Source organism: Corylus avellana, chromosome 8 (genome assembly GCF_965113065.1).
Source record: "Corylus avellana chromosome 8, dhCorAvel1.hap1.2, whole genome shotgun sequence".
Taxonomy (NCBI): domain Eukaryota; kingdom Viridiplantae; phylum Streptophyta; class Magnoliopsida; order Fagales; family Betulaceae; genus Corylus; species Corylus avellana.
This window is the reverse complement of record NC_142497.1, coordinates 8,387,255-8,399,784: the sequence shown is the minus strand read 5'-3', so window position 1 is coordinate 8,399,784 and position 12,530 is coordinate 8,387,255. Positions and strand designations below refer to the sequence as shown.

General features: G+C 36.1%; 1 protein-coding gene across 2 annotated transcripts; it reads left to right on the top strand.

Annotated features, from left to right (window-relative positions):
* Positions 1 to 3,648: 3,648 nt before the first annotated feature.
* LOC132163433 (alpha-soluble NSF attachment protein 2) lies at positions 3,649 to 12,155 on the top strand. 2 transcript variants are annotated; one of them, XM_059573722.2, is made up of 10 exons: positions 3,649 to 3,904; positions 5,041 to 5,208; positions 6,024 to 6,073; positions 7,893 to 7,965; positions 8,450 to 8,529; positions 9,805 to 9,956; positions 10,745 to 10,904; positions 10,989 to 11,036; positions 11,340 to 11,420; positions 11,783 to 12,155. In XM_059573722.2, exons 2-10 carry the CDS (start codon positions 5,064 to 5,066, stop codon positions 11,861 to 11,863), a joined length of 870 nt encoding a protein of 289 aa, XP_059429705.1. In that variant the 5' UTR covers positions 3,649 to 3,904; positions 5,041 to 5,063; the 3' UTR covers positions 11,864 to 12,155. The 2 variants fall into 2 exon arrangements, with proteins under 2 accessions (XP_059429705.1, XP_059429706.1); XM_059573723.2 differs by lacking the exon at positions 3,649 to 3,904 and adding an exon at positions 4,911 to 4,939.
* Positions 12,156 to 12,530: the final 375 nt, after the last annotated feature.

The window sequence follows — 12,530 nt, the reverse complement described above, 5'->3', positions numbered from 1 at the left end:
TCACTTTGTATGCATACATTTTTGAGTGGTTGTGTCATGGCTCATGGATGTGTGTACTTTGACAGGAAGTAGAGTGGTTTCCCTTTTAACAGACAAGTTTGCCTGGTTTGTGAAGAAGATCACTACAGTTTTCACAAGACGGTGATCTTTAAAAGCAAAGTGATTGATGGTCTAGTATCGTGGATTCATCTACCTATGCAGAAGATTTTTGCTGTTACGTGTTTACTAATATATAGATTTTTCTTTTCCCCCTAATATTCTGGTTCAAAATTTTTGGTGTTTTAATCACTTTCAATTCTTATCAAAAGGAAGTGGAAAATACTCTGATTATGCTTAGTATGTATTCGGCCAATGTTAGTTCACAGCCAATGGGCCAATGATAGATAAAGATGTCTGTTTAAGTTGCTCATCTTCATGGAATGTAAACACTTAATGTTTTTTAATGGTGCCTAGCTAGTAGCAACTGTATTTTGTGGCCCTGCAACTTTTTTGCCATTCAAGCTTTTAGGGGCAATATTCCAATCGGATATAAGATTTGGATTTTTTATTGTCAAAATGATGATAGAGGAATCCCTGTGAAGGATATAAGATGATTAATCCCATAGAATGAGCAAGATTTGACTGCTAATAAAGCTACCTGTGCTTCTCCAATATCGACTTTTGTAGTGTTTAACCTAGTAGTTTTGGCTGCTGTAAAACTCTTCCATTGTCATCATTGATAACTGCTGAAGCTGCTGAGAAATTATTTCTCACTCCTACATCAAAATTATCCCTGAAGATACCTGGGGGCGCAGCTTTCCAAAGATCAATAGATAGAGAGCTAATGTCCCAGGCTTACTCATGAGCTTTAAAAGTAGTTTTAATTTGCTTTAACTGAGAGGAGCTAGGATTCCAAACCCAAGATTCCATGGATGACTGGAGACCTTTTCTGACCAGCAGATTATTTTTGAGAGTCAGTAAGCTTGAGGAGAGGTTTTATCATTCAGTAGATTATAGTTCTTTAGGTATTTCTGTTTAACAGGAAGCCTGAGGAGAGGGTTTAGCATTCAATGGTTCAGAGCTCTTTAGGATATTTCACTTCGTCGTAAAATTTTTTTTAAGGAATAAATGGCATTGTCCTCGATGTTGCAAAATTGTTGTACCTTTCGTTTGAGTAATGCTACGAGTCCTTCTAAAATCATCCTAACTGTGATGTGACTTTTAAAATCACTGTTAAGCTTAATATGTGATTTATTGACTTTTGATCTATTGGTCATTTTAAGAGCAACATCACATTTAGGATGATTTTAGAAAGATTTATAGCATTACTCTCTTCATTTTGTTTCAATTTGCCAATTGTTCACGCCAATTATAGTTAATAAAAACAACTTCTCGTATAAGCAAATGGCCTATCGTTTGTTTAAATCACATATCTTTTCAATAATGCTCATATGACCATATGTAAGCAAACAGTCAAACGGGGTAATGTGATTTTCTCCGTTTCATTTAAAATAGAAAGGATTAATTTTATAGTTTGAATTTTAATTTTTGTGCATTTAATAGTTTATTTAGTGCCACGTTATTTAAAATTTAAAATTAAGTGATAATATTTATATTAAAATTTAATATGAATCATGAAATGATTGAGATGATTATAATCCATCTATTGATGCACAATAAATAAAGGGAAACGTTTGGTGTTTTTTTAATGTTTTCTCAACTATAATGTAGCTTTTAAAATTACCAATAGATTAAAAGTCAATAATGATTCAACGGTAATTTTAAAAGCTACATCACAGTTAGGAGAACACTAGAAAAACACCTAGCATTTCCCATAAATAAAATATTAATGGTAAAAACTACATTTTTATCTGACAACTATCTTACAATGTTGACGTCACAATTACAAATTTTCAACTAACCTTTGGATTAATTTTTTTATTTTTATTTTTAAAGGAAAATTAATGGTTGATTGAGACTATCACGTCACGTCAACATTATAGAATAGTTGTGAGATAAAAATGTATTATATAATATTACTTTAAAAAAAAAAAAAAATTTAAAAATTCAATCCCTCATTTTTCACAAATATGGCTAGGGATAGCATGGCGAGTCATTTTAGCGAATATGAAAAAGTCATTTAAATGGTTTTTAATGAATTGTTGCTTTTGAATCGGGATTTGCCTATACTTGGTTATTCAAATTGCACACAATTTGAACAACCTAGTAAAGAAGGGGTTGTTGTTGCTCTTTGTAATTTTTTCAACAATTTCGATTTAATTTTAAGTTTTTTTTTTTTTAATGAGAAATAGCAAGTGAATGAAATTAAATCTATACCGTTAATCTCCTATAGTTGTAACTTGTAAGATTGCTCGAATTATGTGTAATTTGAGCAGTCAATTGAAAGATGTTTACCGGGACCCGGCTTGCATGCAGTAGTGAAAACTACCGCATGCCTGCGGTTAGTGGAAAACGCTTTAAAAAACTATGTTTAAAATACAAATAATATAAAATTCATTAAAATTTAAAAATTATAAAACAATAATAATTAAAAAACTAAAAAATATTAAAAAAAACTAAAAAAAAAAGAAAAGAAGGGAGAATCAGAAACAGATTTGAGGGAGAGAGAAGGAGGCGGAGAGAGAGAGTGAACCGAGAGGCAGAGAGAGAGGAAGAGGTGGCGCCGTGGGCAGTGTAGGCGTGCTCCGGTGAACCATTGCAGGAGTCCGGAGGCCTCTAAACTTAAAACTCCATTTCAATTGGTATAAATTCTGGGTCCTATTTCATATGAGTATTGAATTTGGAGGTTTCTTTTCTATTGATTTTCTGGATTTAGCTTGAGTTTGTGGATATTCTGTTTGGTTACTGAGAAAAGCTGGGGAATGGAAAGAAAATGTCGGTTTTGGAATGATTGTGAGTTTTATTGGGGCCTGCTCTTGTTTGATTTCTGGATAACTGGCCGGGGTAGTTTTATATGCTTTTCTATCATAGCAAAAAACTTTCCCTAAAGCTTCGTATCAGAGCAAAAAAATTCTCCATCTTCGCCTCCTCTTCTTCTTCTTCTTCATCTCCCCCAACTCTTACACTTTTTCCTTTAAGGATTAAAAAAAAAATGGTCTATGGCTGTTTTATATAAAAATGAATTTTATATGCTTTTGTCATTTTCCATGGATGAAGCATGGAAAATTATGCTTGCCTTAAAAAAAAACGGTCAATGGTAGTGAAAAAAAAAAAAAAGGGTCTGCAAATTGGGGGAGATGAAGAAGAAGAAGAAAAGAAGAAAAGAAATGAATGTGCTGGAGAAGAAGAAGAGGAGCAACAAGAAGATGAAGATGATGTGCAGTGGAGTTTTTTAGTTTTTTAATATTTTTATTTTTTAAATTATTGAATATTTTAATATTAAATTAATTTTATATTGTTTCTTTTAAAAAATTATTTTTTTATTGCCCTAAATGACCCCAAACTGGGTCGTTTTGGGCTACCGCATGGTGCGGTCTACCGCACCTAAGCCGATGCGGTTATTCCAAACTACACCCTTTTGTTTTTTTTGTAACACAAACTACACCGTTTTGAGTTTAGTAAAAGTGGGTTTCTTTGCTAAACGCTACAGTTTTAATAAAACTATAACTCTTGCCCTATAAGACTCACGCCGTTACACCAGTCGCCGGAAGATCAAAGCTGGTTGAGTTGCAAGTGGAAGGAGAAATCTCTGAGCAAAAGAGAAGAAAATAAAACACAAGGTTCTGGAGATGCATTTGCGGATTGAAGAGCTTATTATTTGATGGCAGTGAGCCTTGTTGCAGCTTGTAATTCTTCATCTATGGTGGGCGAGCGAAACAAAGAGAGAGAGGGTGTTGTTTCTTCTCCAATGAAGTAACGTTTGCCTTTTCAGTGGAGAGGAGCTCAGGCCAAACAATTGATTTGGGTATCCCATATTCTCTCTCCCTCTCTCTCTCTTTCTGTAATCCGGATCTGATTTTTTGATTCTGATATTTTGGTCCCTGTTTTGTTGATTTGGGTTTTTTTGATACTATATATTTGATTTCCGTGTTTTGATTTTGATGTTTTGGTTGGGGGTTTTGTTGATTTGGGGTTTTTTTTTGGAGATTTTAAAAAAGAGTACACAGATTTTCCCCCATAATCTCTTCTCTCTCCCTCTTTGTTAATTCTTTTTGCTGGAGCTTTTGATTTTTTTTGGGGTTCCTTTCTTTGTTAATTCTTTTTGCTGGAGCTTTTGATTTTTTTTGGGGTTCCTTTGGTTCTGGGTTGCTTCTTTCCCTCCCTGGTTACTCTTTCTCTGCTAATTCTTTTTGCTAGAGCTTTTGTTTTTTGTTTTTTTTTTCGGTTCCTTTGGTTCTAGGTTGGTTGTGGGTGTTATGGAATGTTGCAGTTGATGGTCTTCTGTAGAAGTTGTGTTAATAGAATTACAATTTTTTTTTTTTTTTTTAAAGAATCCTCATATGTGTGCAAATATGGGTTCTGATTTACAGGGAGAGAGAAAGAGAGTGTCAATGGTAGATTGGTAGGCGCTCCGGCGAGGCCTCTTGCAATTGTTTGGCCTGAGCTCACCCAAATCCCCTTTTTCTTCTTGTGTGGACTATTATTTTGTTAAATACAGTTTGCCGTTGCTGTTTGGTGTAACGGCGTGAGTCTTATAGGGCAAGAGTTATAGTTTTATTACAACTGTACCGTTTAGCAAAGAAATCAACTTTTACTAAACTTAAAACGGTGTAGTTTGGGATAACCGCATCCATGCGGTAGTTTTTCACTACCGCATGGAAGCTGGATCCAAGCCGCATCATCCTATCCTCACTTATAGAAGGAAACATAAACGACTTGTAGTTGTCAAAAGCAAACCCCCAAAAAGGCCACTGATCCGAACCCGTTCATTACCGTGCATAGGTGCTGCTAAGACAAAAAAAAAAATAAATAAATAAAGCTACGAAGCCAGGGATACGGGGTATTTAACCCTTCTTTTTTTCTAGGAGCAATAAAAGCTGACTTTGACAACATCCGATTTCACGGTTGCTTAATAGAGTCTCCTTGTGTGATCTGCAACAGAGAAGAAAATTCTGAGTAATCAAATGGGGGATCAGATAGCTCGAGCAGACGAGTTCGAGAAGAAAGCAGAGAAGAAGCTCAACGGCTGGGGATTGTTCGGCTCCAAGTATGAAGACGCCGCCGATCTCTTCGACAAAGCTGCTAATTCCTTTAAGCTCGGCAAATCCTGTATTATTCTTCACTTCTACATATCTCTGATTGTTGTTTTTTTTTTTTTTTTTTTTTATAAAAAAAAAAAATTTAATTTTCTTTTTGTTTCCCTGGGAAGAAGCAGGAGGAAAGGGATAGAGATGGGAAGTTTTAATCTGTGTAACAAATCGGTCGCGTTAACCCTTTAATTTTATTATTGGCGACAATAATGACCCAATTTTGGAAATTGATCATTGAGTTTTTTATATGATTTGGGGTCTGTTTGTTTCGGTTCTTGGTGGGAAGCTTGGGGTTTGGATTTGAATTGGTGATTCTCGATTGATTGCATTAGGGTGGATCGGCGTGGATTTTAAATTATTAAGTGGTAGATAAATTAGGGTTTTAGAATTTAGTTTGGAAATGATACTTGAAGACCGAATTGCATTTTGTTGTGATGAATTTGATAAATGTGATGAAATTTTCAAATTTTACCCTGTTTTGTGAGGATAGTTTTCTGAAAGCATATTCGATTAAAGGAAACAAAGTTTTTTAAGCCATACGGGCTTAATACGAGAAATAGCTCTTGACCCATTTTTCCAAATTAATTACTCGCAATATCTATATTGTTGTCTTGCGCTGATCTAAAAGATGTTTGCTTTATCTTGTCCTAGGGAAATGACCCCTGCGCAAAATGGTCCAAATTTTTCTTACAAAAAAAAAAAAAGAATCTCGGATCATTGTGGTACTGTAGGGGTCATGTGAATCGAAGAATGAACTTGTTCTCTAGACTAAATTTTGTCAACATTGTGTGCCCATATTAAGAGTTGCCGGCCTCTATGTATATGGTTTTTCAGGGGAGAAGGCTGGAGCAACATATATAAAGTTGGCAAACTGCCATTTAAAGGTAGGTACTTGGATTTTTGGGATTAAGCATTGTAACTTATTTTTATTTTTATTTTTTTGATGAATAAGAGATTTCATTATGCTCAAAACACAACAAAACAACACCTCAAAACTCCTTACAAGCCTTTTGAAAAGGCCAAAACAGAACACAGAAAACCTGTACCCCACTTACAGCAGGTAAAAATTCACCAATCCCATTACAAAGTCTTAACAAAACCCAAAAAAAACAAAGACAACCATCAGAAATCAGAAACAACAACCTGCATCCCAGCAACTATATAAGAATTTCTGCAGGTAAGTTCCACAAAGAACATAGGAGAATGTTCCCACGAGTACTAGGAAATTTTCCTTTCCTAGCAAATCGAGTTCTTACTTCCCAAACAATCTTCTTTAAAATCTGTTCCTCTGAACAAGGCTGGTCAGCATGAATTAGCTCATTCCTAGTGAGCCAAAGATGGTAAACAGTAGAACCCAAGACCAACAACAAATCAAACACTTAAGAGACTTATGAACCTAGGTACTGCATCCTTGTTGCACAATGTCATCCCAATCCACATAAACATTTGCAACTCTACACCTCATCATACAAAATTTCCAAATTCTGTAACTAAAGCTGCACTCAAAAAACAAGTGAGCTCTAGTTTCCAAATGATGATGACAAAACCGACATTGGACATTACCTTGATAACCCCATTTCTGCAATCTTACCCCTGTGGTAAGCCTATCCTTCATATCCAGCCAAAGAATAAATGCCTGCTTAGGAATAGCAAGAGGGAACCAAACCAATTTACACCACAAAACCTCCTCATTCTTCTCCCTAAGGACCTCCCAAGTTTCTGAACGAACATAAACTTTTTTCCTTGATGCACCCCAAATAGATTTATCACAAGATCCCAAACCAACTTCATATAGTCTAGCTTGAATCTCAACCAATACCTCTTATCTAGCTGGCCTCCAGAACCAATTACCATTCTGAATAACAGATGAGAGCTTGGCTTCCAAAGTACTATGAGCATCATAAACAACCCTAAAACCAAATTACTCAAACAAAACTCCCGCAGGGTGCCACCAATCCAGCCAAAGGTGAATGTGTTCCCCAGTTCCAACCTGAAACCTCAAGAATCTCCTGGCAATATCCCTTAGTTTCAGAATCTTTCTCCAATTCCAAGAGCAGTTTTGAGGAATTCCAACACTCCAAAAACTTTCTTTTCAATAAATTTTCCATAACCCAAGCCACCCAAATGGAACCAGACCTAGCAAAAAGGCTCCAAATATGCCTAAGCATAGAGGATTGATTCCATACTTCAAGCCTCTTCAACCCCAAACCACCCTCCTTCTTAGGTAAACAAATATCATCCCAAGACACTTTAGCCTTAGCAGACCCTACATTCTTCCCATTCCAAAGAAATCTGTTAAACTTTTGCTCAATATCTTTTAAAACCTTCTTTGGAAGAATGAAAATACTGGTCCAATACACTTGTAAGCTGTACAACACAGAAGAAATCAATTGAAGCCTGCCTGCATAAGAGAGATTCTTTGACAACCAGGAGTCAATCCGACCAGTGATTCTATTAATCAAAGCCCCACAATTTGCTACATAAAGCCTAGAAGAAATGAGTGGAACCCCAAGATATCTCACAGGGAATTGACCTTCAATCATTCCCAGATCATCCAGCAAAGAATGCTTAATTCTATATGAAATACCAGAACAAGAGAAAGACCTCTTTAATTGTTACTTATTTTAATCTTTTTAGTGCATCTATTCTTTTGACCAATTATTTCTTAATTGACAATATCGTCCCATACTATTGTGTTTATAGTTGGAAAGCAAACATGAAGCTGCCCAAGCTTATGTTGATGCTGCTCATTGCTATAAGAAAGCATCTGTGAATGGTATGTATGGTTTTGGCTTACATGCGTGACGTTTCCTATAAACATGACTCCATGAAGTTTGAAAGTACCTAGGCCATCCTTTGGTTGGTCTCTCACACTAGTCAATTTAAATTGTCTGGCATGATCAAATTCCATGCTTTTAGCAATAGACCGTGCTGTTGAGAATCGATGATATAGTGGACAAATCTTACCAATCAAAAGTGAAAGATGAAAAAGATATAGTGAACAGATTGCATATATAAGATAGGTGCTTGAATTTATAAAGTATTTGTTTATGTAACTTCCCAGGAATAGCAGCCTTTTCCTCTATTGGCATTAACTGCACATATCACCTTTCTACTGCATGTAGGGCCGTATATGAATTGTAGAAGTAGTTGTCTGCCTATATTTATTGCCTATCTATTTGTATTATCTGCTAGTTTGTTTCTCTTTCAATTGAGTGGGATAAAACTTCTTTGTAACTAAAAAAAAAATCGTTATGCAGAGGCCATATCTTGCTTAGATCAGGCAGTAAATCTGTTTTGTGATATTGGAAGGCTCAGCATGGCTGCAAGATACTTCAAGGTAAATTTTTTACTCGGCTTTGTAGGAAATTTCTACTAATCCTTGCGTCTGAGATAATCATATAAAGTAATTTTTCTACTTGGTTTGTTATTTTGAGGTGTACTATTTGAGAATAACTTCTATAAAGTCTTGGCACAAACCAAACTTTTTGTGCCCTCCAATGTGAGAATGACACATCAGCCTCAAACAAGAAATTCAAATGTGAGCAAAACACTGGATCACTGCCAAATCTCCTCTCCTCAGGCAACATGAGAGAGAAATCAGTGCCCAGACCAACTGCCGGCAGAACTAGCGCCAGTCAGACTAGATTCCGCCCCAGGACTGCCGCCACTCAAGTTGAACGCCACCACCCACGCGAAGAGCTGCTTTGAGAAAATCCCCTTTTCCTATTTGCATTCTTCTCTAAACAAACTCTAAATCCCAGATCTCTCCATCTTCAACCCTTCAAATTGCAACACAGTTCTCCTCCACTCCTCTACTCCTCCTTACACCATCTGGCCCATATATATACCCATCCAAGCAACAGCTTGGAACACATCACAAATACTCCATGGCAGGGGTGATGCCAAGCTGTTCAAGGCATGCCCCACTCGCTCATCAATTGATGATCTTCTAGCATCTATGAGAAACAACTCAGGTATTGCTTCCTCCTCCTCCTCTCTCTCTCTCTCTCTCTCTCACACACACACACACACACACACACACACACCGGGAGATCTGAGAATGGGGAAAAAGGGATTTTCTCAATCTTCCTGTGCGAACACGATGGTGGTAGCTGTGGGGTTCAGCCTGGGTGAAGGAGCAACGTTGGAACCTGCGGCGGTGTTCGGCCTGGGCGGCGGCTGTCCTGAGGGGTGGGTGCCTGGCCTGGTCGGTGGTGGTGTTTTTTCTTCTCACGTTAACTGAACAGAGGTGGGAGATCATAGAACGTTGATTTGGCAGTGATCCAGTGTTTTGCTGACATTTGATTTTCTTGTGATAGGCTGATGTGTCAATCTCTTAATGGAGGGCACAAGAGGCTTAGTTTATGCCAAGACCTTATAGAAGTTATTCTCGTACTATTTTGGGTTTTACTACTATGTTGTTCCTTTTTATTTCTATTGCTTGTTGCAATAATCTCAAGCCTTCTAGAAATCAAGAAATTGATTATGGAGTGCTCTTGGTGTCTATGTTTTTGTGGAATACATTTTTGTAATTATTGTAGTTTAATTACAAAAAAAAAAAAAAAAAAAAAACAGTTGGTGAATTTGGATTTTTCTTTTTTTCCCTGCACAGGAAATTGCTGAATTGTATGAGTCCGAACACAACATTGAGCAGGCTATTGTTTACTTTGAAAAGTCAGCTGACTTCTTCCAAAATGAAGAAGTAACAACTTCTGCCAATCAGTGCAAGCAGAAAGTCGCACAATTTGCTGCTCAACTAGAACAGTAAGGCTAGCAACTATTTGCAAATATCTTACTCTTGACACAGTATATGGCTTCTGGTTATTGTGATTAGTTCTTCCCAAGGATTGTCTTGCACAGTTTGTATCTATCTCATCCTGCCTGTTTGTGTGCATGGAATTTTGTTTCTGCAAGTTGTTTGTTATGAGAAACATGTATAATCTCAGGTGGATATCTCAACATGATCCCAGAATTTCCACAACCTAACGCATCTTGAAATTGTACTCCTGTTATAACTTATTAGTATCTGCAGCTGAGATTTATTTGCTAGATGTATTTAATTACATTAAGTTGTTGTATTTGCTCTTGTTTTTGAGCTAGGACAAGATGTTGAAAAAATATTATTATTATTACTATAAGATTCTATATATGCATATTTGGAAAGGCTTGGGTGAGGACATGAACATTTGGAATGCTACTAAGAACTTAACTTGAGAAACTGAGGTTGTCAATCAAATACTGTTGAGAATTGTGTTTTCATTTGATAAGGCGGGCAATTAACTTGTCTTTTCAATATGTTTGATTTTCCTGTAATGGTTGTTAGTTTTTGCACAATTGTTTGGATACAGGTTCTAGTTTGGAAAAGATTATTATTAATTGTTGCATATGTCCTAGTTCGCCTGCACAAGTGCCCACTTACCCCAAATTCTGTGGTAGGAAAATGCAAAGTGACAACAAGAACAGAAATCCCGATTCTGGAGCCATTTTAATAATTATGGAAGTGACATTTTCATTGATGGGGGCCTGAATAGTTGTTTGTGATATTTCTCCAGATATCCGAAGTCGATTGAGATTTTTGAACAGATAGCACGACAGTCAATGAATAATAACTTGCTGAAGTATGGAGTTAAAGGACACCTTCTTAATGCTGGCATTTGCCAACTCTGCAAAGGTGATGTTGTGGCAATTAGCAACGCATTAGAGCGATATCAGGTCTGAATTTGGCCCTATTTCAGCATCTTAATATTCTACCTATTGAGTCATCTGACTATACTAATGTCGCATTTGCTATTGCAGGAACTGGATCCAACTTTTTCTGGAACACGTGAATACCGATTCTTAGCAGTGAGTTTTAAACTTTTTATTATATTAATTTTTTAATATATTTCAAGGGCTCTTGTTTTGAAGGGTTAAATATCTTCTATTTGGTTGATTCTACAATTTGAATTGTTGTCATCACCTTTTTATAGTATTTATTTTTTTCTTTCCTCATCTTTTAGCATTAATTATATTGCCTTTTAAATTAGAGTAACTTGCTATTTTTTAGCAGTGTATCTGCCTCCTTTATCATGGTGGCATTTTTAAAATAATTTCGTTGTTATCTATATTTTCTGAATCTTGACAAAGAAGCTTATGTCTTTGTGACAGGATATTGCTGCTGCAGTTGATGAGGAAGATGTTGTGAAGTTTACTGATGTAGTCAAAGAATTTGATAGCATGACTCCGCTGGTAAAAGTCTCTCCAGCACTGTTAGAAACTCATTTGAAATTTAGGATGTTGATCACATTCTAGGAACTTCTAAATTGGTTTTGTGAGAGTTTATCTGGAATAACATATTGAAATCAGGATAAAATTTTCTGTAATAAAATTTCCGGGGGGGAGCAAAGGGGAATAACAGAACACTATCTGAATAAAATGCTCTGCGGCCGTGGGAGTGATTCAACTACTCAACAGCTAACCCTTTTTTTAATTTGTTGTTACGATCTTGGCTAAAAAGTATTGCATTTGGTGCAGTACCCTAGATCTCAATACAAGGAAAGAATTGTATTTGCTGCAATTTTCTGATGCTAATTGCATAAACTGATCTGTAGGATTCCTGGAAGACAACTCTTCTTTTAAGGGTGAAGGAAAAGCTGAAGGCCAAAGAACTGGAGGAAGATGATCTTACCTGAAATTTTTTTTCCCTAAAAGCTTCGGTGGTTTTGCTTTTCATTCTTGATGATTGCATTGTATTTTGTGCTTGTGTCCAGTTGCCCTTCCTCTACGATGGCTACCGATACTAAAATGTACTTGAATTGGGTGTTAAATCTGTGTAGGTATGTATGAGTTTGTGTCATGAGTTTGTAGTTCGAATCTGGCCTAGTTTTTCTACTGGTTTTCATTAAGATTTTTTATGTTGGAAAAGAATGAGAACCCTAAATGGAGGATACAATTGATTTCATAAATTAAGGGGCGATGATCATATATTTAGTCTGTTCCACAACCAAGATCTGTTTTAGCTTTCATTGATCATTACTTGTAAGCGTCGACGCTCTGTTAAAAAAATAAAAAAAAACTATCTTTCGTCAATTATATTTCTGAGTAAAAAAAGCATGGACACGTTTTGAACAACAGAAAAGGTTGTTGTTTTCTCCGGCATAGGTTTGTAAACGAAAATTTACAAGCAAAATCTAATAATAACTAGATCAATTTTTGTTCAACTCTTTTGTTTTTAGTTTTGGTCAGTACTGATAGTACCAAATACCTAAAAGCACGAAAAATATTTTTTTCAAAAATATTTTACGCCGAAAACGGAGAGTTTGGAGAAAATGATTAGTATCTTTGAGGAAAGCAAAAAAA

Coding starts and splice junctions, on each gene's coding strand:
- LOC132163433 (XM_059573722.2), top strand. CDS start 5,064: ATGGGGGATCAGATAGCTCGAGCAGACGAGTTCGAGAAGAAAGCAGAG. Junction 5,209..6,023: donor CTTTAAGCTCGGCAAATCCT/GTATTATTCTTC, acceptor ATGGTTTTTCAG/GGGAGAAGGCTGGAGCAACA. Junction 11,421..11,782: donor TTGATAGCATGACTCCGCTG/GTAAAAGTCTCT, acceptor ACTGATCTGTAG/GATTCCTGGAAGACAACTCT.